The 27876-nt window shown below is 49.8% G+C and overlaps 1 protein-coding gene across 5 annotated transcripts in view; it reads left to right on the top strand.

Annotated features, from left to right (window-relative positions):
- The first annotated feature begins 1424 nt into the window (after positions 1-1424).
- The window catches only part of SMAD7 (SMAD family member 7), a 28558-nt gene continuing 2106 nt past the window's right edge, over positions 1425-27876 (top strand). Inside the window, exons 1-5 of one of the 5 annotated variants that reach the window (XM_082301289.1) lie at positions 1425-1555; positions 2347-2528; positions 2965-3683; positions 4599-4652; positions 9680-9754. In XM_082301289.1, the coding sequence (XP_082157415.1) occupies positions 3173-3683; positions 4599-4652; positions 9680-9754 (640 nt within the window). In that variant the 5' untranslated portion in view covers positions 1425-1555; positions 2347-2528; positions 2965-3172. Of the gene's footprint in view, positions 1556-1888; positions 1939-2041; positions 2174-2346; positions 2529-2834; positions 3684-4598; positions 4653-9679; positions 9755-27876 lie in introns of those variants that run through there. The other 4 variants (XM_082301290.1, XM_082301291.1, XM_082301288.1 and 1 more) reach the window with 4 other exon arrangements.

Genomic DNA, 27876 nt, shown 5'->3' with positions numbered 1-27876 from the left:
GTGGACATGTCCAACGTGTCATTCACCAGCAAATATTGGAATGAGAAGGAACTCTTTTTTTTTCCCTTTCCTGATTTACCATATACATTACAGGGAAAAGAGATTCAGGTTCTCTGAGGAAGTGAGGAAATCAGCCTCAGTGTATGTGAGGTCACTCTGGAGGCTGTCGGACAAGATGTTGAACTAAAAAATGTTACCCAAATTCCATTTTTCAGGGTGCAGAAAGGATCATTTTAAAAGCTATGGGGTTTTTTAGCATGTGCAGAAACAAATGCTGATGCTGTTCTGATTTGGCCCCTGCTATCACCCCAAGACCATAGGGCTGTGCCCTGGGCTCCCCTCCTGCCTTTAATTATTTGGAGGTGAAGCGAGGAGTCAATTGCTTTCCTCAGACTCCAGCTTTGTAATGAGGCTTCCTAAATTATTCCTCCTGATGCCAGCAAATAACATTCGTCCCCTCCCCAGTGTTTTTGCTACTATTTATCTAGATTTTGAACACATTTTATACCTGGGTAGGTATTGTCTGGTTAACATTTAATAAGCCTTCCCCCAAATCTAGCCACTTTCTAACTAATTTAGATCCAGATTCTGCAAATGCCGGGGGCCAGTTTGTAGCATCCCTCACCTGCTCATGTGAATATATGCACAACTGGGCACTTAAATTATCCCTGCTCTCCTGCCTACACCAAATTCAGGGATCCAGGACAGTCACCCCAGGGATGCCCTGCCTGCACGGGATGTTAGTTTCATATGCTATCTATCCGGTGCCATGTTTAGTTGGGTGCATTCGTTTTGGATTTGTATTTGGATCTGGATTTGAACCGGACCTGCTTAATAGCAGCCATGATTTAAGAGTCCTGGCTTCTACTTCCGACACGATAACTGCCTTAGAGAGTGACCTTAAAGCAACTCATCCGCCCGCAGTTACTCTGTGAAAAAGGAGCTGCTCCTCCGTGGGAGTGCGTGCAGGACGGGGACCCCTGGGGAGTTCTGCTGCCCTGCCAAGCCTGGCGCTAGGAAGTCTGGCCGGACTTCCCAGCTCGGCCGCAGAGCGCACCAAGGCTGGACGAGAGCGCAGCCTCTTGGTGGCTCAGTTTTCCTCACCCTCTGCAGGTCCAGAACTGGAATGGGGGAATCTGTGGAGCGCCCAGGGTGCCAGGGGGTGTTTCCACTAGTAGTACCCGTAACGAGAATATCGGAGTGCTACATGCTCATCATTTCTGCTTCGTGTTTGGCGAGAATCGGAGCGTACCGAGCCTCCATGGTGTATTTTCCTGTCCTTTGGTGACAGGTGCTGTAAAAGCAGAAACTGTTATTATTATTCATATTATCAACATTATTATTGTTATTGTTATTGCTTTTTATGATGTGCCCTCGTTCGATACCCAGAGCCATATCAATTTTTTAAAAATTTTTACGGCTGATTTGGTTTAATATTCCAATATTTACAGTGAGGACCGGCACACCCCAGCCCCGAGAGCTCCCCACCCTGTGCCCCGCGGGGTGCGGGGGGGGGGAACACCCCAGTCTCCCCGCGCCCCCCACCCAGGAGCAGGTATGAAGGGGGGAGGGGGCATCGGGAGGGGGGCGCGGCAGTGGGGGGGGAAGGCTTGGGGTGGTGGGGGGCGGGGGGGGGGGGGCACACGCGGACCCACAACCTCTCCGCAACCCGAGCCGCCTCTTGCGCAAGGCGGTTGGAGATAAATATAATATATAGATATATTTATTTATTTTTTTTCCCCCGGAGCGACACGGTGTCTAGACGCCCACGTGACGGGGCCGGGGCCGGGCCGGGCCGGGCCGCTGCGCACTGCGAAGCCGCCGCCGGTGCGGGGGGGGGGGGCCGGGGGAGGGCGCAGGCACCGCGCCGGCTCCGCTCCCGCCGCGCCCCGCGCCGCCGCCGCCGCTCCCCCCGCACGCACCCGGGGGAAGGCGGAGGTGCGGGGAGGGCGGCTGACTGCGGAGAGCGGAGAGAGGAGGGGTGGGGGGGGGGGGGGAAAGGGGGAGGGAAAAAAAAAAAAAAAAAAACCACGAAAGGAGGAGGAGAAGTAGGAGGAGGAGGAGGAGGGGAAGGAAGGCAGGAAGGAGGAGTGAAGAGCAAAAAAAAGGCACCGCGGCAGAGGCGCCGGCAGCAGGGAGAGGGTCGGCGGCCGGCGGGCACCCCCGCACCCATGTAAGCTCCGCCGGGAGCGGCGGGCCCGGCTCGGCCCGGCGCGGCTGCTGGGGAAGGCAGGAAGGAAGGGACATAGCCCCACTTTTCTCTCTCTCTCTCTTTTTTTTTTTTTTTTTTTTTTTTTTTTTTTTTTTAAATTTTTTTTTTTTTATTTCCTTTCTTTCTCTTCGTAGCAGCCGGATCAAGACTCCGTGTGGATTAAACCTTTGGAAAGAAGGAGGGGAAAAATAATAAAAGCCCACCCCGAAACCCCCACATCAGGACGACCTGGGCTTTTAAAAAGGGATACAACACTCTGGATGCGCTCGTTCGCCTCTTTTGTGACAGATGCTTAAACCGACGTCCAGACCTTAGGGTTGGTGTTTTGGGGTTTTTCTTTTTTTTTCCATTTTTTTCTCCTTTTTAATAGACGCCTTTTTCGCTCGCTCTTTCTGTTTTTGCCTGCTGGCTCTGCCCTGCGCCGCATCCCCGCCGCCGCGCCCGCTCCCCGGCGTGGCGGGTTGATGGGCTCCGCGGCCCCGGGGCGGCCGAGGCTCCCCCGCGGCTCGGGCCGCGCTCCGCGCACGGCGGCGCGGCGCCGGCAGCCCCCGCCCGCCTGCCCCCGCGACGGGCGCCGCGGGCTTTAGACGGGATTTTTTTCCATTTTTCTTAGCTTTTTTGGGCAAAGCCGGAGCGAGCGGCGACTCTCTCCCTTCCCTTCCCACCATCTTTATTTTTTCCCTTTTTTTATTTTTTCTCCAGTTTTTGATTTTTTTCTTTTTAATTCGGTTTTTCTGTAAATTTTCTCGCAGCGGGCGGAGGCGCGGCCGGCGCATCCCCCCGCGGGAGGCGGCGGGACCCGCGGCCCCAGCGCGGAGACTGGCGCATGCCACAGCCCGCCTCGGCTCCGCTGCCCCCCGCCGCTGCCCCCCGCTGCCGCCGCATCCCGCCTGCCGGCCCCTTCATGCTCGGCGGACGACATGCCCGTTTTGTAGCCGGGGGCCCCTCCTCTCGTCCCGCATGTTCAGGACCAAACGCTCGGTGCTCGTCCGGCGGCTCTGGCGGAGCCGCGCGCCCGGCGGCGAGGAAGAGGAGGAGGCGGCGGCGGGCGAGCCCAGCGCGGCGGCGGCGGTGGCCGAGCCCCGGGCGCACTTGGGCGGGGGGCGCGGGTGCTGCCCGGGCAAGGCGGGCCGCGGCGGGCGGGCGGCGGCGGGCGCGGAGGCGGAACTGAAGGCGCTGACCCACGCCGTGCTGAAGCGGCTGAAGGAGCGGCAGCTGGAGGGGCTGCTGCACGCCGTGGAGTCCCGCGGCGGGGCGCGGACCCCCTGCCTGCTGCTGCCCGCCAAGGCCGACTCGCGGCTGGGACAGCACTGGTACCCGCTGCCCGTGCTGCTCTGCAAGGTGTTCCGCTGGCCCGACCTCCGCCACTGCTCCGAAGTGAAGCGGTTATGTTGCTGTGAATCCTACGGCAAGGCTCATTCCGAGCTCGTCTGCTGCAACCCGCACCACCTCAGCCGGCTCTGCGAGCTAGGTACGGCGGCAGGGGATGGCAGGGGTGCAGGGGATGCAGGCGGTGCGGGAGATGGAAGGGTGCAGGGGTTGGAGCAGTACAGGGATGGAGGGGATACAGGGGTGCGGGGGTTACAGGTGTGCAGGAGTTGTAGGGATGCGGGAATACAGGGGAATGGCGAGCATACAAGGTTGCAGGGGATTCAGGGGTGCGGGGGTTAGAGGTGTGCAGGGACTGGAGGGCATACAAGAGATGGAGGGGATGCAGCGGTGCCGGGGCTGAAGGTGTGCAGGGAATGGAGTGCGGGGTGCGGGGGATGGAGAGGGTGCAGGGGCTAGAGGTGCGCAGGGTTGGAGGGGATGCAGGGGATGCATGTATGGAGGGGATACAGTGGATGCAGCCCCACTCACCTCCCAGCCCACAAAACTTTTTTCCCTTCTGGAGAAAAAACAAAACAAAACCAAGCCACAACAAACAACAAATCCCAGAACGCGTGCAAAAACTTTCTATTGCCGTGGTTTACGTATTTCCTTTTGTATTTAAGGGAGGGGGAGACCCCCCTACCCCCCACCTCTGGGACCCCCTCCCCTCCCGGGGGCCCCGGCGCTGCCTCCCCGCCGTCCCCGCGCGGTGCCGGGGGATTAAGGGCCGGGCGGCCCCGGCGCTGCCGCGGCTCCGCCGAGCCAAGGAGGCCCCGATCAGACAGCCCGAGCGGCAGATAGCAGGGAGACTGGCGCCAGACGGCCCCTTTTGTTTATCTGACAGCTAAATATCAAGGCAATCACCGCCTCGCTGCCCTGCCTCCAACCCCCAGAGCTAAGACAAACAGTTTTGCTAAAAGAATGCCACTGTTATCATAAGTTCCTATCTTTTCTCTTTTTTTTTTTTCTTTCTCATGGCTCTGCCTTTATTTTCTCTGTACTTCTCTAATTCCAGAGTCTCCCCCTCCACCCTACTCCAGATATCCAATGGATTTTCTCAAACCAACTGGTAAGTAGACTTTTTTCAGTGCAGGGTAAGAGATAAAAAATGGGAAAACAGCCCCTTTATCAGGGAAAGCAGTCTCCTGCCTTTGTCATGCATTTCGCTCTCGGGTTGCTTGTGTGCTTCTGTGCCTCCTGCTACCCCTGTAAGAATTAACATATAAGTTATCTAAGCCACCTTGTGCACAAAGTAGGATTTTAAAACTCCGGCAGGAAACTTCAGAAGGGATTGCAGTGCAGCGCAGACCTGTGCTGCTTGAGTCAGCCAGGAAAACCGTAGGCTCCAGTTGGAAATGGCAGTGCTCCCGCACCCCTGGGTGAATTTTTAGGGATTTAGGTTGGGGTCCAGCACAGCATCTCCCTGATGCCTGGGAATCCCAACAAACCTTGATAGACGGACTGACTAGAAATCTCTCTTGAGTTTTATAGGAGCCTGAGCCTACCTCCTCAGGTTGAAAAAAAAAAAAGGGAAAAGAGGTTGAAAAGTTCTTTTTTCTGACTTTTTAAATTTAAATTTCTTAGCACCACTGTGCATGCCTGTTGCTTGTAATTGAATGTCAGGGTGCCAGGGGAGAAGCCCATTTGAGGCTGGCACCAGCTCTTTTGCGGTTGTCTGCATAAACTCTTGGCTGGCAGCGAGCTCGCCGGGTGTGAGATAAATGAGGCTGGGAGAAGGAGGAGAGGTGGGGAGGATCGGAAACGGGGGGAGCTCAGGAGGAGCAGCTCCTGGCTTCCTGAGGATTAGTGGCTCTGGAGTGCTGGCTGGAGCACGGTGGTCTCTGTGGTCGCGTCCCGCGGTTGTGGCAGACAGGGGAGGCACGGCACTGCAGGGAGGCAGAGGTAGATAGATATTCCTGAAGACCAGTGTCAGGTTGGTTGGTTGGGGTTTTTTGGCCAAAGGAACAGTGTCTGTAGAATCACCCCTCTCCAGTGTCTCAGGGCTAAAAGAAACCCCAACCCTGAGGCTGCTCTGGTGCTGTGGTGGGGTCTCATCCTGCTTGCTGCTCCCTTGGAGGATGGACTGTTGTTTTCACCCCCTGCAAACTCTTTGGGAACACTAATAAGTCTTTTTTTGCCTTACGGAAATAAACAAAGTTGTTTAACAAACAGTTGGGTTGCAAAGTATGAACTATCTTGCCTTGGTGTGAAAAAAACAGGAGATAAGGGCTCATGAATGAAAGAGGAACATCCGGAGTAGGTTCAGCATCCCAAGCATGTGCTGGAATGCAGAAGGGTTGTCCTGTAATAGACTCTGAGGGTCTGCTGGATCATGAAGTTTTGTGGGTTTCACATAATATTGACTGCATCCCTGCAGTGCTCCCTTAAAAGCTCCTATTTTTACCTTCACGGCTTTTCTTTCCACCCATTGATGGTCCTGGGATGCAAAGGGGTTCAGAGCTGCGGGAGAGAAGGGTTAAAGCTTGATTTTGGTTTCCTGCAAAGATGTTAGGATAAAATCTATTAGCAGGATTTAAACATTCAATCTGCCTCTGCCAGGATCTCATTTTCAGTTAGCTGAATGATATATTTATTCATTAGCAAGTGTTGACATAAGGTAGCAAAATGTGTGTAAACAGAAAAGCAGCAGAACATGAATGTGCCATTTCGAAAGGAAAAGTTATTCCTATTGGCCAATAGGAAGTGATTAACGCTGCCCATCGGAAGCACAGAAACAACTGGGTTACTCACCAAAAAGTCCTCCTTTTTTTTCCTTTTTGAAAGAAAAATCTGCTTGGCAGCTGAGCTCTGACTAACGGGGCTGTGACAGGCACCAGCGGAGCCTGGAAGTCTGTGGTGGCAGGTGGGTTTTGCAAGCTCAGGGTTTCTCAGCATTTCCTCTGCAGAGGACTGAGGGTTTCCCGTCCCAGCCTCTGTGCCATCTCCTGTGGCAGCTGCCCAGCTGCATGTTGAGAACTCTAGGAAGATGTGAACATTTTTTTACCTGGCTGATGTTCATCAGCCGTCTTCTCACCTGGGACCTTGGGCGGGAGCCGTCCCTATGTTTAGACTCTATCAGTGGAGCTGGGAATGTTCTTCCAGCAGAAAACTTCTGCTTTTCCACTGAGCATGATAGTAGTGGTAAAAGTTTTTTAAGTGTTTAGTGCCATGTCTTGTAAGTGCTTTACATGGAGAGACAGGCAGGTATTAAACCTGGACTGGTGTGGGCTCTGGCAGAGGCTGCCAGATCAGAGAATCAAAAAAGGATTTGTGTTGGAAGGGACACTAAAGACCCTCTAGTCCAACTCTCCTGCAATGAGCAGGAACATCTTCAACTAGACCAGGTGGCTCTGAGTCCCATCCAGCCTGCCCTTGGATGTTTCTGGGGTGGAGAATCTGCCATCTCTGTGGGCAGCCTGTGCCAGTGCCTTACCCACCCTCATCATTAACAGTTTCTTCATTCAATCTCATCAAAATCTCTCTTCTCTTTTAGTTTAAAACCCTTACCATGGGGATTAAATCAGTTTTTCTGGAGGGGATGGAGGCTGAGACAGGCTGTATCGCAGGCTGGAGGAAAGTAGGGATGGACAGGGAGCTGGGAGTCCACTGCAGGCAGTGAAATGCCACGTCAGGCTGTGCTGGTAGGATAGATCTGGTATTTGTGTGCTTGTTGTAAAACAGAAAGATCTGCCCTTGATGGCTGAGTTACCTGAGAGAAGGCTGTAGGTCAGGCTGGCTTGCTCGTTCATAGAATCCCAGAATGGTTTGGGTTGGAATGACCTTAAAATTCATCTCGTTCCAACCCCCTGCCTTGGGCAGGGATACCTTCCACTAGACCAGGTTGCTCCAAACCACCTCCAGCCTGGCCTTGGACACCTCCAGGGATGGGGAGGACTTTAATCAAGGGAAGGACTTTCCCTCTCCCTCACACAGGACGTTGGCAGGGATGGATGATGGAGGTGTGTGGGCACTCAGCATTCCTGATGTCCCTGCTGGAGTTGCCGCTTGCAGCCGTGCTGAAAGTGAGGTGGATAGTAGTTCCCTCATAATTCAGGGAGATTTTTGATGAAGCTTTAAGTGGGACAAGGGGCTGCAAGTGGCTTCATTGTGCTCCTGCATGACTGGTCTTGGTGGTGCTGGAGTGTGAGAGTGCAGGAAACTCACCGAGATGTTGCTGCAGGGCCGAATGCCCTCCTGTGGCGTCAGCTTTCAGGGGAGCTGGAGGTTTGGCAGCTCCCAGGAGCTATTTGACACCTTGCAAGGTTGGGATGGTGGCCAGAAGGAATGATTTTGTGTCTCTACAATGGTTTTATGCTGTGGGAAGGCAGTGTTGGGAGGAGATTGATGCGTACCAGGCTTGGACAAATCCTGATTTGGCTTGATCCTGCCACCTCTCTGGTGCCGAAGGTAAAATGAGCCCCAGTGCCCCCTAATAACAAGAGTCCTGGGCAGCTCTGTGGGTGGTAGGAGGAGTGCAGCAATTAATCCAGCCACACACAGGGCAGAGACCCCATGAAGGTTCTGACTTTGGGTTCATTCCACACCTGACTGTCATGGTTGGTCTAGAGTTGAGCTGCACCAGCTCTGCATTTTTTAAAGAGACTTCAGGGGGTGATTCATGGATGAGGGGAACTGTCTTGTTGGGCGATGGGACACGGGAAGGGAACTGAGGAAGAAGTGTGCAAGCACATCCCCCCATTGCTAGGGTTATATATTTGAAGTTTGGATAGGATTCTGTCCTGCCTGATGTGGTAACAGAGAACCTGGTCACGTATGATCCCTACGGCAAGACAGCATGGAAAGGACCAATTATGTCCCTTATCCACAGGAACTCCTCAGGGAACTGTAGCTGCGGGCACAGGGAGCCCAGGGCAGGGCAGAGTGGTCCAGCCTGTGTTCAGAAAGCATCTGTAGCTCAAGCACTTGAAGCCATCAGAGGGGAAATGGCAGGGGAATCTTCTGTCTGGACTAAAAAGGGTTAAAAAAAGTAAAACCCCTACTTCTTTAAAGCATAGAAAGCACGACAAGGCATTTAGAGAGCATATCATATACAGTATTTCACAAGTAAGTCTATTTCCTGTCTCCTCTATTGTTTTCAGTTTGATTAAGTATATCCTGTTAAACTGTATATTCCTGTTAGGGCTTTTACTTTACTCTGATAAAATGAGGTTATGCAGACAGGTATTTCAGGGGTGGGATCTGGAAGAATTGCTTTATCAGTAGGAAGAAAATCATTTTTGGCTCTCCTGGTGGTGGTCCTTGCTTTGAGATACAGATGTGAACGAAATGATGGCATAGGGAGCCCAAATTTGGTGAAACCCAAAGTCCCTGAGGACCAGAAGTTTGCATGAACTTCACAGGTCTTCTCAGGCTTGTTCTTCAGCTTGTGGTCCCACATGGTAGTGACCAAAAAGCTGGAGTTGGTCCGTAGGACCAGAAGATTGGTGTTACTTCCGGCTGTTGTCACCTGGAGGAGCAGGCTTATGATAGAAAGGTCCAAACCTTGAGCTCCAGCACCTGCATGCATGGGGAGAAACCTCTGAAGAAGCAGCCAGTCTTACCCTGCCCTTGGGTGGTGCACGGAGGAGTAGGTCCAGTTTCCCAGGAGGTGGCAATAAGGTCTGCCAGCAGCTGGTGGTGACAAAAACTGAGTGGGGCACCACAAACTCAGCCCGATTGCTGCAAAAGGGCAGCAATGAGACGTTTCCCTTTTGGTTCCCATTTTGGTGAGTTACAGGTGTTGACTAAATTGGGTGCATAAAGTCACGATTTAAGAATTTTTGGAAGCTTGCTTGCATCAGAAGGGCGACAACCTTGATGTCCTTAGCCGGTGACTTGTCCAGAGAGGTGGCAGCCAGCCTGTAATTTCTGACGGTCTATAATCAGCACTGGCTGGTGATGAAGCGCAGCCTTGACTGAGACAACGAGTTAGGGTGGATGCTTCTTGATGAACTACTGTCTCTGCACGGACAATTAGTAATCGCTTCCTGCTAAGCCCTTTGGAATGTGTGTTCTGCTTGGGGCGATGCTGGGAGCCTGCAAAGAACCACCTATATACTGACTTTTTTTTTTTTTTTTCCTTTTCCTCTGCTCCAGCAGATTGTCCAGACTCTGTGCCTTCCTCCACTGAAACAGGGGGAACTAATTGTCTAGCCCCTGGGGGGCTCTCAGGTAAGAGATCTCTTGTTGCCCTTGATCTTGGATGTGGGTTGCGTTGGCTGAGGGTCCCGACAAAAGACAAAGTGATGCTGGGGAGTTTTGGGAACGCACATCACTGAGAAGGGTGTGCTTGGAGGGGGAGCTGGGCTTCATTTCAGTAGCAGCTGTGTACCTCTTGTGCAAAATGATGTGTTGAAATCCCAGACAAGATTCTCCATCCCTGAAAGCTTGTATTTCCTTCGAATTCCAGCCTCATTCTCCATTTGTTTTTGGGCTGAGGCAGGAAGAGGCAAAAGGGCTGAGGCAGGGGAAGGCAAAGCAATGTTGGTTGACCATTCATTTGGATGCATGGATTATGGGAGCAGGTGCTTAAGGTGCTCGTACCTTAAAGAAGGATTTGGTGTCAAGGTCTCCTTGACTTGGCGGGGGCATCTCTGGTCTCTGGGATGAGAGCCCTACTTAGATTTGGCTCCTCATAAGGTCACCAGCATCCCACATCTGTTGCACAAGGCTCATGGTGCCCAGGGAGGAAAAGTGGCCTGTTTTTTTGTAGAGGATGTAGCAGAGAGAGTTGATGATCCTTTCGTATTCCTTCCAACCTGAGGTATTCTATGATTTCCGCTGTTTTCCTGTTTGCCGTCTCCCTCAGCCTCCTGTTTCAGGATGGAGGCTCATAAGGTGGTTTCCCCACCCCTCTTGGGGTTTGCATAGAGACATAGAGTGGTTTAGGTTGGAAAGGATCTTTGAAGGTCATCTAGTCCAACTCCCAACCCCATTTCCAAGGTGTGATGTCTCCAGCACCTCAACTCTCACCCCAGACTGGCCACCTCAGTGTCTCTACCAGGATTAAAGTGTCTGAAACCATGTACCTGCAGGTACTGGCTGATGTTTGAAGGTGCCTGCCTTTGTGGGGATGTCTCCTTGATTTATGATTTATTCATCACCTTGAAACTGGCATTCAGAATTAGGTCAGCGGCGGCTGCACGCACGCATGCATCTGCCCCTGCCTCTCTCCAGGAATTGCGTTTGGTGTGGATGTGATGTCTTTAAGTGAGCCTTGTTTGTTTTTCTTTGGGTGTAATATATACCCTGTCTGTTATTTGAGAGGGGAGCATATTGTTTGTTCAAAGGCCCTAATGAGAATTAATCAAATGAAGGGGGAGAGGGAACAGGGAAACTTGTTGCTGTTTGGGGTTTTTTTCTTAAGGCAGCTTTGGGTTTTTTTTATTTCATTTACTATTGGAGCCTATAGCTTCAGGGAATTTAAAAAAAGACACTGTAGAAAGAAAAAAGACAAGAAGCAAAACAACACAATAAGAATGTTGTTAGATCTTTTTTTCTTTTTTTTTTTTTCCTTTTTCCTCCTGAAATACACCCGTTGCAGAGGGGAGGAGAGAGTTCGGTTCCACAGGATACCACATGAAATAAGCAGAGGAAGTACTCGCTTTTAAAAGGGGGCTTTCTGTAAAGTTCAGCCTATTGATAACATCTCGTCTGGCAGCTCTGCTCCCGAAGGGAAGGCGGGAGGTGGGGGCTTGGGCTGCAGGAAATAACATGGCTCGTTCCTGGTGCCTCCCAAAGGGCTGTGGGAAGGGGACCCCTAGCTCCTTAATTGAGCTTCTTCCCCAAATGAAAGCATGTTTCCACCTGAAAATAGACTTTTAACTTACTTTATTCTATTGTTATTATTTCATTGGATTGGATTTTTTTTTGGTCGCCCTTATCAAACGTTCTCCCCCCTCCCCAAGCCTGGAAACAGAACCTTTTACGATCATTAACCGCTCTTTTTTCCTCCCCAAATGTAATTGTAGCCATTTAGTTTAATGAGGAGCTGATAGGAGAGTTGACTCTTGAAGGGATATGGTTAGCTACCCAAGCCCTGAAACAAAGCCGAATGCCTCCACATGAAAGAGCATTTGTTTTGAATTTGCTCTGATTTACTGGCATCTCCCTTCCGCGCGCAGAAGTGCAGCGCTGAAAATTCCCAACTGGAGAGACCCAGTCAAGAAAGGAAAATAAATGCACTTTGGAGCAATCCTCCAAAGCTCATTTTCTCCTCCTTTTTTTCCTACCCCCTCCTGCATATTTTAGTTAGCAGAAGAGTGTGTTTGAAGAGGGCTTTAATGAGTTATTGGCAGGGTACATGGCCAGCGCTTTGGCTTGGTCTTATCTGTGTTCAGGCAGATGGGGATGGGTGATGCTGGGTGGAGAATCCATCATCCCTCATCTCCTCCAGACCTGTACATGTTGGATTTGAGGCTCCTTGATGAAAGGATGGCTTAAGAAAAGGAAAAAAACCTGTAATTATTTTGGTAGTTTGGAAACTGGAGTGGGTGTGTGAGGAAAAAGACGTCACAGGTGGTTGTTGGTGGTGGTGGGTTCCTGCAGCACTACAGCCTTTGGTCATCAGTCATGGGTGGTAGATGCTGGTGTATTAGCAGAGATCAAGGTCAGTAGATCTGCTCTGATGTCTCAAAAAGCAGGATTTGGCAAGGAAGATCACTCTCAACGCTGAGAATTTGGGAATGGGGCCAGCCTAGGGTTCATGGCCACTCTGGCAGGGGAATGCGTGGACGGGTTGAGAGGATGGTGGCAAGGAGAGCTTTGAAGGGACTCAAAGCGAGCATCCTTGCAGCTCTCCATGAGGAGCCTTTGATGAGGAGGAGTCTCAGATCAGCCACTTCTGGGGTCTGTCTCTTGCTGGGACTGCAGGCAGTTGTGTTGATGGATACCAGAGGCTCTGGAGGATGTGTGGCGGGGGGAGTGGCGCGGCCGGGGGGATGTACGGGGAGTGTTTCCCCCTTGTGATAACTAATCTGAGCTGCTCTTTCCCTCCTTCCCTCTGCTTTCTGTTCTCCTTCCTGACCCAGGAATGCAATCCGGGGTAGTCCTTCACACCATGCTGGTGTCCTCTTCTCATCCTACCTCTGCTCTGTCTCCCCCAGCCATCCCATTCCCTGGCTGATGTATCCCTTGCTTCCCCCAAGGCACTGGCTCTCACTTCTGTATTCTGGCTTTTATTTATTTTCTTATATCATCTCTATTTTTATCAGTGGTCAGCCTGTGGGTGGGTCAGGACTCCTCGCTCACGTTTTCTCCCCCTGACGTGGTTGTGCTCAGGTATTAGTAGCCAGATCCTTTCTGTCCTCAGTGTGGTTAAAGAGCAAAAATATCCCATTGGAGATAAAAATAATTCCCGTAAATAGGAGACAGAGGGTGGTTTTCCTGTATTTTGAGCTGACTTGTTCTCAGCCGATGTGTTTGGTTACGACTTCTTTCAAACAAGCAAAGCCATGCTTGGAGAACTTGGAGGAGGTGGCTGGCCCGTGGTCTGGTGGCATCAGATTGGTGGGAGCCAGATTCCTGTATGACCCATGAAGAAGCTGTGCTCCAAGGGTAGAAGTGAGCTGGTGGTGTTTGGTGGTGTTGGTGCTGGGTCTCCATGGAACATGATCCACCAGCCCTGGACATCTCTGTCCTGACCCGTGTGTGGTGTGGGGCTGGTGGCTCTCAGCTGGTGGAAGGTTGTGGCGTCCATGGTGGGTGAGGAGGTGGTTCTCCAGTAGGACAGGTGAATAGTGCTGGATCTGCTGGCAAAGCAAAGCTCTCAGGAAGCCCAGAGCTTGTCCTCGAAGAGGGAAAGCAAGTTGAGCTGGCTTGTGTCCTTGCCACATCCACTGCCTTTTTTATAGAGGTTGTTCCTATAATACCAAACCTGAGAGTTTTTCTGGATTTTGGCCCAATCCTGTTGATTTGCCCAAACTCTGGAAACACCTCAGGGTCTCCAAGAGCCAGTGAATGTTGAATGATAGTACTTGGTGGGTGCTGGATCAAAGTTCTGCAAGCCTTGAGGCTGGGAAACCCACAAGGCTCTTCTGCAGCAGGCACAGACTCAGTTTCTCCCTCCCAGCTCCACACCAAAAACACGGGGAAAAGATTTCCCCAGGCTGGGAAAATATTAGCATCATTCCCTACTCCAGCTCTCTGTGCTGTGGGACCTTGTCTGGTTTAAGGGACCTCTTGGCTGATTGACATTTCATTCCAAAATTGTGGACAGGCCGGGAATGTTTCACTATGCCTCTGATCCCCGCTGGTATCTGCTCGACGGGGAAGAAGCACCTTGTCCAAATCCGGAGATATTTGCCCCCCGAAGCGGCTCCCCACCACTCTCCCCCCGCCCGTGTAAACAGGATCCTGTGCTGTGTCTCTGCCAGAGCCCTGCCTGTGTTTTCCCGTTCCCCCTACTTCCACCTCCCTCCCCTACGGAGTTTATAACCTCCTGTGAAATGCCTTTATTTACAAATTGGCATCCTATTATAATCTGAAATTGAGACATCTTCCTGTGGAACTAGGATTGTATATTTGTCCCAGGGATAAACAATTGCTTGGGAATTTTTTTTTTCTTTAAGTCACTTATTTTTGGTTTATTTTTGAGCCTACGTCGTTTTAATATTATTTAATTTGCTTTGAGCATCGCAGGGCGCTGCACCCTTTCCTTCCCAGCCTTGCTGGGAGACATGACCCCCTGCTCCTTGCTTACCTAAAAACCACGATCCTGTCCTGGAAAGGACAAGGTTATCAGGGGTTAACGCCAGGATGACAGCACTGGAGCCTCTGGAGCAGAGCAGGCTGCCTGCCAGACTAGGAGCCTCCCGGCTCGCCTCGCACATCATCTGACCGTGGCCGACTGGGAGGAGGGAGCTGGTGCTTGGCACCGGCCCCGGGCTCTTGGCTTGGCCACCCGCTCTGGTTCCTCCAAGCCCTGTGAGGGCTTCTTTTTTTTTTTTTAAGGGGGTTCTCACCCTGTGGGGACCCCCCTGGGACACAGCCGGGATCCTCCTCCCAGCTCCGGGCGTTTCACCGATTAAAATCATTCCAAAGCAAATAGAATACATTTAATAATTACTTTTAAGTACTCTAGAGCCTCTTGAGCCTTTCCTAGATACTCTTCTACAATGTGTTTTAAAAAAGAAATGATAGCAGAGGTGCTGCCCCCATTAGATAGTTTCAATCCATACCTGTACAGCTTCATTAAACCCATTTTTCCAGACGCCAGTAGATTTTCCCAGCTGAATGGTGCCTTTGGAACAGCTGATGATAAAATGCAGGTGATCCTAGAACCAGCAAGTCTGTCATAGGGGCATAATGGTGGGAACAGTGATGGGGACCATGATGGGGTCCACCTGTGTTTTAATCCCACAGCCTGGCACTTTTTAGGGAAGAACGAGGCTAGAGAGGCGAATTTTGGAAGTTGGGTGTCAGTTCAAACCGTGCTCTGCTCGCAGTAGCTGTCCTGATGACCGCCGGCAACTTGATCACTGGGGACATTTAAAACTCCATGGGACAAAAACACTCGTAGAGGAGCAGCCCCGGGCTGGCAGGGATGCAGGCTGCATCGTTTCCATCCCTGCTGTCTGCCAGTGGGTATCACTTACACTAAAGGAACCAGTAACATTAGCCACATGCACTTCCCCACCACGGGAATGGGGGGATGCCTGTTTCCAGCCACGGTGGCCAGCACCGTAAACCTCCCTGCTGGCTTACAACGGGGTGCAGCCCGTTTTAGGGTGCCCAGGAGGAAACTGTGTATAGGGACCCTGTCCCCAGCCCTAGCTGTGCTCCAGCAGGGTGACGGGCTGGGTGGTGGGTGGGTGCCAGCCCCACCGCCTTCCCCCGCTGGCGTGAATGACCCACGCCGCAGCCTGGCCGCCTGCCTACTGTCACAAAGGAGCTTCCTTCCCAGTTTATTTTCAGCACTGGGATATTATTAACTGCTAAGGCACAGTCTCTGTTCTAACCACCCTCGCTTTTTGCCTAAATCGCTTTGTTTCGCCCGCCGTCAGCGTGCCGGGGCCGCTGGCATGGCTGTGGTGCCGCAGGGGCACCGGCTGCGTCACGGCTGCTGTTGAGGAACAGAGGGCATGGAGGAGCCTGATCCTGCACGGGGCTGAGGGCAGGCAAGGGAAGGAGCTCAGCGGCTCACAGGATTTCCGCCTGCTGTCTTTGGATTAGCCCCTGGCTTTTCTTTTCTTTTTTTTTTTTTTTTCTGTTCTTCAACTTCTCTTAATAAAAGCAACATCTTGGGTGTTGCTGTCTGCCTTTTTCTCTACAAGTTATTTTACTTTATTTTATTTCTCTTTTTCCTTCCATTTTCTTTTCCTGTTTTCCCTCTTTTTTTCTTCTGTTTTCCTTCTTCTGCTTTTTTGTCTTTTTCTCCTTCTTCTGCTTCTTTTTCTCCTTCTTCTTCTCCTCCTTCTTTTTGTCCTTTTTTTATCTTCCTCTTTTCCTTCTTTTTCTTCTACTTGTTTTCTTTCTTTCTCCTGTTTTCCATCTCATTGTTTCCCTTCTTTTTTTATTTTCCTTCTTAATGCAAGAAAAGAGCTTTTCTGGGCAAGCTTTGCAGGGATTTTCCATCCCCATCCAGGGGAGGGTGGGGGCTTGGATTCCCTGTGCACAGACCTGCTGCCACCCTTGGGGGGGGTCTTTGCCCATGGGCTCAAGTCCTCAGTTCCAAAAAGCTTTTTCCAGGGTGTTTTGTGCTGCTGGGGATGTGATGTGGTGTTTGCTAACAGACAGCCCTTTTCTCTCCTTTCTAATTTCTTTTTTATTTTTCCCCTGTTTTTTTTTTCCCTCCCCTCTTTTGGGCTGCCATTTAAATGCGTGATGATAACTTTCACCCTGTTAATTAACAGGAAACATTGGGACAAGACAGGAAATTACATCAGTCTTTTATGAGGAAAGAGCCAAGAAAAAAAATGCAAGAAAACATAGTTATTAGTGAAAGGAAAGAAAGTGCCAGGGGAGGGAAAAGAAAGAAAAGGAGAAAAAAGGAGGAAAAAACACCATCTCATAGGTCCTGCTTTTCCAAGGGAGGCTGTTCCAGTACTTGATTTTACTTTTATTATGTTGAAAAATATTTGACTAGCAGGGTCACCTTTGCTTGAGCACGATGGTCCAGCTTCCCGAGGAATTTTTTTTTTTTTTTATTTTCATGCTTTTCTCAGCTTCCTTCCCCAAACTGTGAGGCCTAGGAAGCTCTTGGCCGGGAGACTAATTTTGGTTTGGCTGCTCAGCCCTTCAAATTGGTCCCCACCCAGTGTCATTATCTTGGTTTTAACTTGCAAGGGGAAAGAAAAAAAAAAACCACCCTGTAAGAGCTGGCTCAGCCCTTCTCTACCCTTTTAACCTCACTACATAAAAAACCTACTGGCTTCAGCCTCCCTGGTTGGGTTGTGCTGGCAGTGCTGAAGCACCGTGGGCTGGTGGCAGGAGGTCCTGGTGATGCTCTTGGTGATGCTCCTCTGTGTGTGATGACCCATACCTGGCTCTGTGGTCCTTCCTCATCCTCCCTCAGCGACACAGTGGGATCCCTGTTGGGGCACTGGGGTTTGGTGATGCAGCTTTGGGGTGAAGTCCTGGCTCCCATGGCTTTCCTGGCTTTTCGCTGAGCATGTGGAAAGGCAAATTTTGCCTTCTAAGTAATAATTCAGAACTGCTCGAGCTCTTAACTCTAGTTGCAAATATGTGCCTTATAGGTGTACATAATAAGTGAGACTATAGATGGTTAAATACTAATCAAAATCCATTCAACCTCTATGTGTAGGTTGAATATGGGTGGAGATAATTTATTCTTTGTATAATATATAGAATTATATAGGATATAGTCAACATACTTTATAGATATATATGTTCAATATATTCACTATGTTCATTGTATATTGAATATGTTCCATATTTGTATAGAATTCTATATAATATTTATATAGGTTGAAGAGGTTTTGTTCATAGAAAGCAGAACTGCATCAGTAAGAGGTGACTTTGTGGTGGAGAAACTCAGCTGTTAGGAAGGTGGTGGAAGTTCAGACATCTGTCACTTTTGCAAGTGGAGAAGTTGGTTGTGGATCCAGTGATTTTTGGTGATGGAAGGGTATGGGCTGAATGTATGGGTGATGAAAATTACCAGGCATCACTGCTGAGGAGGAGCCCCCACCATGGTGGGTGATGCAAAATCATACCAGTGCAGTTGAGTGTCTGTTTACACATTGGTGTGCAAGGTGAGGTTTTGAGTAGAAAAGCAGGGAAAATGGCAAAATAGTCAAGAAACTGAGCCATGAGATGAGGTCCTGCTCGCCCACGCGGGATGCTCTCAGTGACCCCGTGGCTGGGCTCCGGCAGCACCTTCCCAGGCAGAGCGGACGGAGTCAATAACTCCATAAAATCATTCTTCGAGCAGGAATCAAGTAACAGGAGTTTTATTTGGAAAAGGAGCTGGGAGCCTGAAGTTACATCACTGCATTTGCACTGATGAATTCATTTTCTTTGGAAGCCAGTCTGAGACTTTTTAGCTCACGATAAGGAACAAACCCATAAATCATAGGCAGATGCCTGTAGTTTTCCTGTTCTTTGTCACAGCCAAGCATGGAAAATGTATCCTGGGTGTCAAGAGCATGAAGCCTTGGCTCACCTGAGAGTTGCACTGCAGTTATTTTCTGGAGAAGCTGGTGTGATGCTGGGCTTGCCAAGCTCCAGATTTCCTGGGCATTATCCCTGCGTGAGGATGCTCCTGGGTCTTAGTGATGCCCAGATCCTTTGGGTTTCATCCCCATGGGAGGATGCTGCTGGGTTTTGGTGACACCCCAGATCCCCTGAGTTTTGCGTCCATGGGATGATGCTGCTGGCTCTTGGTGACAGCCCAAATCTCCTGAGTTTTGTCCCCAGGGGAGGATCCTGCTGGGTGTGGGTGATGCCACCCCAGTCGTGGCAGGTCCCCACCTGGGACATGGCTCTGCTGTTGCCACCAGCACTGGGATGAGATGAGCCACGAGGAGCTTTTGGTTTTTTTTTTTTTAACCCGGGTGCTGCCGACCTGCCCCGTTTTCTAGCCTGGGGCAAACCTCTGCTGGCCTCTGTCTGCGAGAAGGGGGTGCCAGCTCCGCCGGAGCGCCGGGAGGGTTAATTACTTAATGAATATAATATTCTCTATAATTGCTACGCGTTATTAATCCAGAGCAAAGTGAGAGGCGAGGGGAGGGGTGTGTGTGCATGGCCAGGCTTGTGAACTCCTTTCCAACGCCATCCATCCTGTCTGTCCATCCCTTGATTGCCCCCTACCCGGGCTGGGGCTGGGGCTGGTGTTGTCCGTGTGTCCATCCGTCCATCCCTGGGCGGTGACCGTGCCCGTACGCCAGCGTGCTCTGCTGCCTGCTCTTAGGAATAGGCGTGATTAGATTATGAAGGCAGACAGAAGTAATGATTAACTTTTTCAGTCTGCCTGCTGTCTCCAGTCTGGCGCTGGGTGTTTTTTTTTCCCCCTAAGTAGGCCCTGGCCCCGCGTTGACAGGGTATTAGGTTGTAAAGAAAGCCAGGAGGAATGAAGGCAAGGGAGGGAGGGGAAAGGGGAGGAAGGGAGCCTTTTCCATCGGATCCGGGACTGGAATTTATTGGCAGGAATGCAGTAAATGCTCCAAATGCCAGCCCAGCTAAACAGTTTTCATAATTGTTACGGAGTGGGGCACGATGAACGTGAAAAGGACTTTTGTTCCTACTCTACTTTTTCCATGGGTTTACATCCCTGCGAGGGAGATGCTACTCTGGGAAAAGTTGCTGGGGGAAGTGGGCATTTTTATTTTTTTGGTGTGTGGAGAAATATATATTTACGTCTGTTTTCAGTCTTTAGGGGAGAATTCCAGGTCAGTGTGCTGCAGGGAGAGGTTTTTTTTCACTACTGGAATGAGAATGAGAACAGCAGCGATGCTGTGTTGTGTATGTGTGTGTGTGTGTAACGCAGTTGGGGGCGGGGGGAAGATCCTAACACACATCTGTGTATTAGGTATCCATTTGGAAATCCTAAACTGCTCTTCTTCAGGTTTTATTAAGATCTTAACAAGGTTTTTAACATGTAACCCACATAGCTACATGTTGCTAGTGGAGAGCTGAGGCTTCCCTGGGGGCTGTACCCCTGTTCTTCCCAAGGCACCCCTGGGCACTGTGGGACCTTCCCTGCAGCACTGAAGCTTAATGTTTCATTGCAAAAGCTTTTTAAGGTCATCCTCTAAGCCCCAGCTGGCTGACTGCATTGAGGGGGGCTGTGACCCCGTGGCTGGCACGGCTCTATGGCCTCTGGTGGCTTTGGCATCTGCAGCGTGATTTATCCCAGAAAGGTGATGGGCAGGATGCTGCCACAGGAGCCTCCAGCGCAGCCCAAGCCGGGAGAGAGATTCTTGGCAAGCTCATCCTCACGTCTGATTTGCATTGCAGTAAGCCAGGAGCCCTTTGTGTGCTGGTTTCTCTTTCTCAGAAGGTTTCTGGTTGAGATCTGGGTTGGGTATGGGTGGGGAAGAGGTGTGTCCTGGTAGCTGCTGAGGCTGAGGCATGGAGGTGGTTGCTCCTCTCTGGGAGCTGGGGCTGCTACCAGCCCTGAGTCACTTGGGGCTCCCAGGGCAGCATCTCATGAGTGCTGGCTGTGTTTTCCAGATAAGTCTGTTGGCTGATTTGTTACAAAAGTGAGATTATTCCAGGTTGCCCTCAATGAAGGGGAGAAGGTTGGATAGTGCATGGGGCAGCGGAGCACCTGCACCACCTCCTGAGCCAGCAAGTCCCCACCAGCACAGAACAGCAGTGGGGACACATGCAGCAAAAATAGGATTTCCGGGGGGTTTTCACATGGATCTGCATGCCCTTGTGCCTCTTTGGATGGTCTAGGAATCTTAAAACCCCCATGGATTTTGGCAGGGCCGCTTTGGAAGGGTCTCACCTCTTTCAGCATCCCTTTGTCCCACCCAACTGTCGAGTTGGAGCTTGGGGAAGGGATTCCCGTCCTACTGCTTTTTTGAAACAAGGGAAAAGTTTTCCCACACCTTTGAGGGGTGCAGAAGGAGAGGCAGATAAAGAAGGTTCTTTAAATTAAAACTTCAAAAATAATTAGGCTGACTGTATACTAAACAACAGCAAAGAGGCCCATTTACTGTAAATATTATGAATGGATTTGGCTGGCTTCTTCATCCCCACCCTTCCTCTAAGGCTTTTCTCTGAGCTGAGTCGAAATTCGGCCTTCAGACAGCACGGTACTCTATAATTTGCATGGCTGATGAGGCCTGAAGCCTGGTACGGAGGAAACTGGAGTCAGCTGGCTCCTCTAACCACTGGAGACAGGCAGACAGGCATTTTTGGTGTGTGCTTGCATATTTCCCCCCCCCGCCCCACCGCCTTGTAGCTCCAGCCTTGCTTGGCTTTTAAAGAGAATGGTCACAAGAAAAGGGTTCTTCTCTTCTAGAGTCGTTTTTAGCCGTGGTAATTGATTAATCACTGTAATTAGACAGTAGCAGTGACTAATAGGATGTTTATGAATCAAATTTCTGGTTTGGTGTACTCCATGAACTCGGCAGTTTCACTTGGGTTCTTTCTTTGCCGTCCTGCAAAGTAGGGGACATGGATCACCCTATCTTTTTTAGTATATTTTTTAATATTTTTGGACATCACTCCTGGTCCAGCCTTGGCATCTGCCAAGATGTTTGCTTTTGAGTCTCTGAAGGTCTGCAACAACATGCTTGTAGGGCTCCTTTCTTTCTCACTTATATGTTCTTGCTGAATTAACCCTCAAAAAGGTCAGGGCTTGGTTCTAGGCCGGGGGAAGGCTGACTCAGGGCCACCACCAAGCTGGGATGGGAACCTGAGGGGATGTCCTCAGGGGTGAATCATCTCTACCCACCATCTCACCTGACCTCATTTTTGTCCTGATTTCACAAGGGGGATTCCCAGATGTGGGGAAGGTGATGCCAGTTTTTTGTTGGGTCACCTGCGGACCCAGCAAAGCCCTCCCAAAATTTCAGGTCACTGTTAATACAAACCTGAACCAAAGCCCTAGAAAAATGGGGAAATACAAGACTCCTTCCCCTGATGGCTTCTGCCATATTTTATCCTGCTTGACCCCATCAGACTCAATCTTAGTAAACATCAGCAAATTGAAATCTTGCGGTGAAACTTAACATTTATTTTCATGCAAGGTTGACTGATTTTGCACGGAACAAGGAGCCATTTGAGTGATTGATTGGACAACTTGCTAATAAATTTAAAAAGTAATCTTAAGGCTCTTTAGCCTGCATGACTACTGTATATGCTGAGTAATAAGAGCCGTCTAATTAGACATAGACACAAATTTATGGTCTAGCCTGTCAATCCGCGGATTAAGGACTGCATTAAGTACCGACTGACACGATGGGCTGTAGTGGCTCCTAAAAAGATGTTATGGTCTATCATGTCAATAATCCACAGATTAAAGGCTCCCTAAGTAGGTGTTGACGTGACAGACTGTCTCAGCTCTTGGGGGCTCTGGTGCTGGGGAGGTGGAGTGACCCCCAGGCCCCCTGGGCGGTGGCATCCCTGCAGTAGTTGAGGGTTTATTTCCTCTGCAAACAACAGGAGCTTTACACAGGGCCGTCCTCGAAGTTAGGCTTTCAGAAACCATCCCAGCCATCAAGAGCAGGGGCTCCTGAGGAAGGTGAAGCTGTCTAGCCCTGGTATGCTGGGAGGTACAAAAGGTCTGGGGCAAACACTGCTAGGGGTGGACCCTCCAGGCTGCCCACAAACTTTGTTAAAGTCACAAAGCCCCTTTTCTGCAGCAGGATATATCCTTTAATGTGGATTTATCCTTTATTTGGCCTTTTTTTCCCTTTGCTTTTGCTGAATGTTCCTGGAAATCTAGCTTTTAGGTATTTTTCTTTGTTTTGGTTTTGTTTGTTTGTTTATCTTTTTGGTTTTTTGGGGTTTTTTTTGTTTTGTTCTGTTCTTCCACCCTGTAAGTCACCTGAGAGACTAGAAAGGAAGTAGGATTTCCATTTTGGGTGCCCATTTTTCTTTGTTTTGATGAGCACACCATGCTCTGTGTTCTCCTCACCTTGGTGTAATGTCTTTCACTTCTGAAGTAAGGGGCCAGGGGGATGTTTTTCCTGAGGTCCTACAAAATCGGCACTTGCCAATAACAGGAGGGGCAAAACTGCAACTGGAGAAGTCCTGAGGACCCTCCAGAAGAGCATTTAAAACCCCGTGAAAACCTCTGGGTTTTGTGTCTCCATCTCTTGCATCTCAAAGAGGAGGAGAAGATGAGGGTCATGGCACTGTCCTGGACACACAAATGCCACTTAAGGTCAGCCAAGAGAGATTATCAGGCGCGAGATGTGCTGAGCTTGGTCTCAGCCCTGGCCCCAGCCAGACACGTTGTGCTGACACCAGTCCAGCCAATTTTTTTTTAAGCACAAATGCCCTCCGTGTGTGCTGATGGATAAAGGAGGAAGGACTGTAATGAGTTCATCTGCTCCTTGGCAGTGCCCATGGCACTTATTTTCCAGCAGAAAGCTGTCTTCTAGAAAGCCAGGCAGGGTTCTCTCCAGGTTTTTGAGTCCCCCAACAGCACAAGGATGTGGAGCTGCTGGAGTGAATCCTGGAGAGGCCACCGAGATGCTCCAGGGCTGGAGCCCCTCTGCTCTGCAGCCAGCCTGGGACAGCTGGGGGTGTTCAGCTGCACAAGAGAAGGCTCCAGGGAGAGCTCAGAGCCCCTGGCAGGGCCTCAAGGGGCTCCAGGAGAGCTGCACAGGGACTGGGGACAAGGCATGGAGGGCCAGGACACAGGGAATGGCTTCCCAGTGCCAGAGGGCAGGGCTGGATGGGATATTGGGAAGGAATTGCTGTCTGTGAGGGTGGGCAGGCCCTGGCACAGGGTGCCCAGAGCAGCTGTGGCTGCCCCTGGATCCCTGGCAGTGTCCAAGGCCAGGCTGGACAGGGCTTGGAGCAACCTGGGATAGAGGAAGGTGTCCCTGCCCATGGCAGTGGGTAGAACAAGAGGGGCTTTAAGGTCCCTCTCAAACCAAACCATCCTGTGATTTTTTTTAAAATTAGGAGACTTTTGTTAGTAGTTCAGGGTAGATGCTCATATAGTGAGTATTGTGCTAGGATTGATGTTTGTTGGGAAATCCAGACCCAGGAATTAGGGAGAGGAGGGGGTGAGATGGTGAGAAGTTTAGGAAGGTCATGAGAAGATGCCCAGGATAAAAACTGCTCTTTTGAAAAATAAATGTATATGCACATATATTAGAAAAAGTGTACATACGTGGTTCAGAACACTTCTGTTGTTGGATAGTTTAATTTGCCTCTAATCCTGATGTCATTGATGAAAGATCCAATTACACGCTTTTAAAATCCTCATCAGGAAGGCTATTTTATTGCCATTTTCAGCAGTGAGTTGTTATCACAGATACTGCTGATAATTTCGACAGCCCTTGACGTGGTCAGCTGGGAGCAGTCCTGGCAGGTCAGATAACTCAGTGTGTGCTAAACTTGCTCTTTTCTTTCAAGGCTGGTTGACTACAGGAAAACCTTTAGCTAAAAAAAAACCAGAACAAAACCAAAAGATCCCCAGCCTAGCTCCCCTTTACATTCATGAACCTGGCACTGGGACAAGGCTGAGATCTGAAGGACAACAGAGATCTAAAACAACCCCAGGACAGGAGCTGTGTTGTTTTAGTTTATAATTAATTGCTTTCTAAATTCAATTTTGCTAAAATGCTTTGCTTCTTAATTCTTCTTGTGAATTAAAAAAAAAAAGAAGAACTTTTTCTTCCCAAATTCCTAATAAAACTGCTGGAGCTTGGAAAGAAAAAGTATGGATGACATGCTTTCATCAACTTAAAACTCACCATGTGATGAGGAGAAAAGCCACACCAGAAATATCTCGCCAAGCAATGGGAGATGTGAGTCCTTCTGCCATAGCTTGGAAAAACCAAGTGTGGGACTTGATAAATTTGGGTGTTTCTGTGGTGTGAATGTCCCATACCCTCTGCTGTCTCTTGACCTCTTTGGTTTCTGCAGCTGTCAGTTTTTTGGGGTTATTGCTTTGTTATCCCATGGCCCAGGATTTCTGTACAGATGAAGCATTTTCAGAAGGAGCAGGATCGTGCCCTGAGCCCACAGACAGCATGTGCACCCCCAGTGTGCAGAAATCCTGACTGTGGTCTTTTATTGAGCAATTTCAGACAGGACTTGAAGTTTGTGAGGGTCAAGGCAAGTGGTGGGGAACCTCAGAGCCTCTTGTGCTGATTGGTGTGTTGGGAATTAGCTGGGATGATGCTTCTATGGAGGACAATGGATGCATTGGCAGAATTGGGGCAGCCCCTCAGGAAAATCCAGGAAGGTGTAAAAAATGTGGCAAAAAAAAGTTTTCCAGTGGGAACGGGATATTTTGTAATGTGGTTGTGCTGGGGCATCACTGCTGATGAATCATCTGCACCAAAATTACAAAACATGTTACCCCAGGGGCTTTGGGGTATTGCCTTGATTTCTCCCCTCTATGAGGAACTAGTGTGAATCTCTAGACCTGACTATGAGTGATCAATACAACTAATTCCCTAAATTCCTGAGGGCGAACTCACTTTATTTTCAGTTATTTCTATACTATTGTTTCTTGACAATGAGCTTGCACAAGGCGCCGGGGGGAGGCTGCCAGAGCCTCAAGGCAGGCTGTAATGGAAACCATGGAAAATCCTAATAACCCAGTGATAGCAGCAAATGGAGGGATCCTTAATAACGAAATAATAGCGCGGATGTTTATAGCATTAAATATTATCATTGTTTGCTGGGATATGGGAACGCTCCCAGTTTGCTGGGAGTTTTCCAGCATTTAGAAGGGGACGTGTTTGCTCCGAGGAGCTCGTAAAAACGATGCTTTTAACTCAAAACAGGGATCCCAAAGGGTTTGCAGCTGTCTATGGGCTGTCGCACACGAGGATGTGTTGAGGAGGATGTGGCTGTGAATTTTCCTGGGATCTGGGTTTTTGTGTGAGTTTGCTGCAGGCGGAGATGGGAGCTGGATGGTGGGTGCCTGCCATGACCCCAGGTTGCACAGGGTGAACCCAGCAGGGTGTTTTTGAGCATAATACTTCTGTTTGCTTCATTTGCACAGATCCGTGATTATTGCCACCAAAAAAAGCCTTTTGGGAGGAAAAAAAGAAGTCTGTCACTGTAGGAAGCGTCTCTTGAGTCACTTTTTCCTTCTCTCTTGCCACCTCCTCTCCTGCCTGAGTGATGCCACTCGCTTTTCCCACCCCTTTTCCTGGCGGATGCCAGAACCAGGGGGGCGGGTGGGAGCAAGGGGGCTCTGCCGGGGTCCCAACAGCAGCAAAAAGAGGCTTTGGTGGTGGCTGGCAGGGAGGCCTGAACCTGTTTATCTGAGCTCTCCCTTGTATTCTCATGGCTTTTTGACTAGACATGCAGTCAACAGCCGAAGCCCGCAAACGGAAGAGGCTCTGGCATATTTATACTGTGTGCTGGCATCAGCTCCTTAAAAAAAACCCAAACATCCCGGATTACCTAAGATTCGTCCTTGAGGTCTGGTCACCCCATGTCATTCAAAAAGCTAGTGGGATTCATTCATGAACTTCCAGCCCTCCATAAAGGTCTGTTCATTCATTGCCAAGGCAGTTTTCTATTTTTTTTTTTTATTATTATTATTGGTAGGTTTGGTTTCTTTTCGTTTCCTTAAATGTTTTAGCAATTAAATAGCTCTCTGTAAGCAGCAGTGAGCTAGTTGTTACATGGTCTTCACTAATTCAAGCACAAATACCAGGTGAAAAAGTCCTCTTCTTCCCCCTGCCACCTCCTGAAAGGGATGCTTTTATGTTCAAATTGAGAAAAACCTATAGGAATTTCAGCAGGGGTCCAATGGCTCCAAAATTCCCTCAGCTGCTGTAAAACAAAACCCAAAAGGCTCTGAATATCATCAGCAGGCCAACAGTAAGGAGGGAGGTGGTGAGTGGCCAACAGAGTTCCTCCTTTGGATGCAGGAGCATCCTTTCTCTGGATCCAGAAGCATCCCTCCCATATTCCTCTGTCCCTCAGGCAGGTGGTGGAAGCTCCACCCTGGGGGTGTTTCTTGCCCCTCTGGATGCACTTTTGCGTGGAGGGCACCCCATTTGGGTTTGTGGGGAGGCAACCCAAACTGCCCACCCTGCCCCTCCTCAGTGCCATGTTTCAGCAGTGCCTGAAGTTACCCACAGCAAAGTCTTGTGAGGCACCAAAAAAGGGAGGTGGAAGGACAAACTGGGGTGCACCTTGACAGATGCTGTGCCAGGGACCACTCCAGCATGACCATAACCCCCATCCCTGGTTTAACCTGGGAATGAGGGTCCCTGTTTTGAGGCATACACAGTCAGGCCCATTTTTAGTAGCTGCCTCCAGCAACTGGAGAAATATTTTCCTCGCTGGCATAGAAATGAGGAAATTAAAAGTGTGTGGCTGGGCTTTTTTTTTTTTTTTTTTTTTTTTTTTTTTTTTTTTTTTCCCTCCTCTCTTAAAAGCACAGTGCAGGGCTTGAACGAGATGGGAGGAAAATGCCTGCACTGGGAAAATGGGCTTATTAATAGCAAAAAATAGAGAGAGCAGGCAGCCAGCACGTTGCCCTGGGGAGGGTGGGTTTAGGGGGAGGGCTGCAGGAAGAGCTTTGAGTTGCTGGGTCACCCACCATCCCAGCTCCAGGAGTTTCTCCCATAGTTCAGGGGATTATTTTGGTAGTGCTCACTAACTTGCATTCCCAGCTTGATTTTTTTTTTTTTTTAATACTATTATAGAGATGAATAGTTCCCAGGTCTTAACATGCCTACTGAGGCTGGAAGGAATTACCCGCTGAGCAGCGCCAGGCTGCTTGGGATCCTCTGTCAGGAAAAGGGGCTTTCTCACATTTTTTTCCCTCCTCCTGCCTTGCTTTTTCCTCCTACATCATAGCCACGCTGCATGGGGTAACTATGGGAAAGGGAGTTGAGAGAAGGGCTACAGCAATGAATTTCTATGGTTTTTTGCAAGTTTTTAGACTGTTTTTGTTAACACGTGTGAGATTTTTGGTTCCCTCTATCTCTTAGTGCTTCCCATGGGTGTAGGGTGTCATCTGATGTGCCCATAATATCCATCACTCTGGCCCTGCAGGCAGGGAAAAGCCCCATGAACCAGAGCAGTCAAGTTCTCGTCCCCTCTGGTCCCACGGGGTGACTTTCAATGTGGTTTTCTTAGCAGCACCTCATTTTTTTCAGTGTCTGTGCACAGTAGATTGTTCATGGAAATGCATCCATTATTTGGTGGGTGAAAATAAGGGGGTT

Source organism: Coloeus monedula (genome assembly GCF_965178545.1).
Source record: "Coloeus monedula genome assembly, chromosome: Z".
Taxonomy (NCBI): Eukaryota; Metazoa; Chordata; class Aves; order Passeriformes; family Corvidae; genus Coloeus; species Coloeus monedula.
The sequence above is the reverse complement of the archived record's forward strand: the minus strand, read 5'-3'. Positions and strand labels throughout refer to the sequence as shown.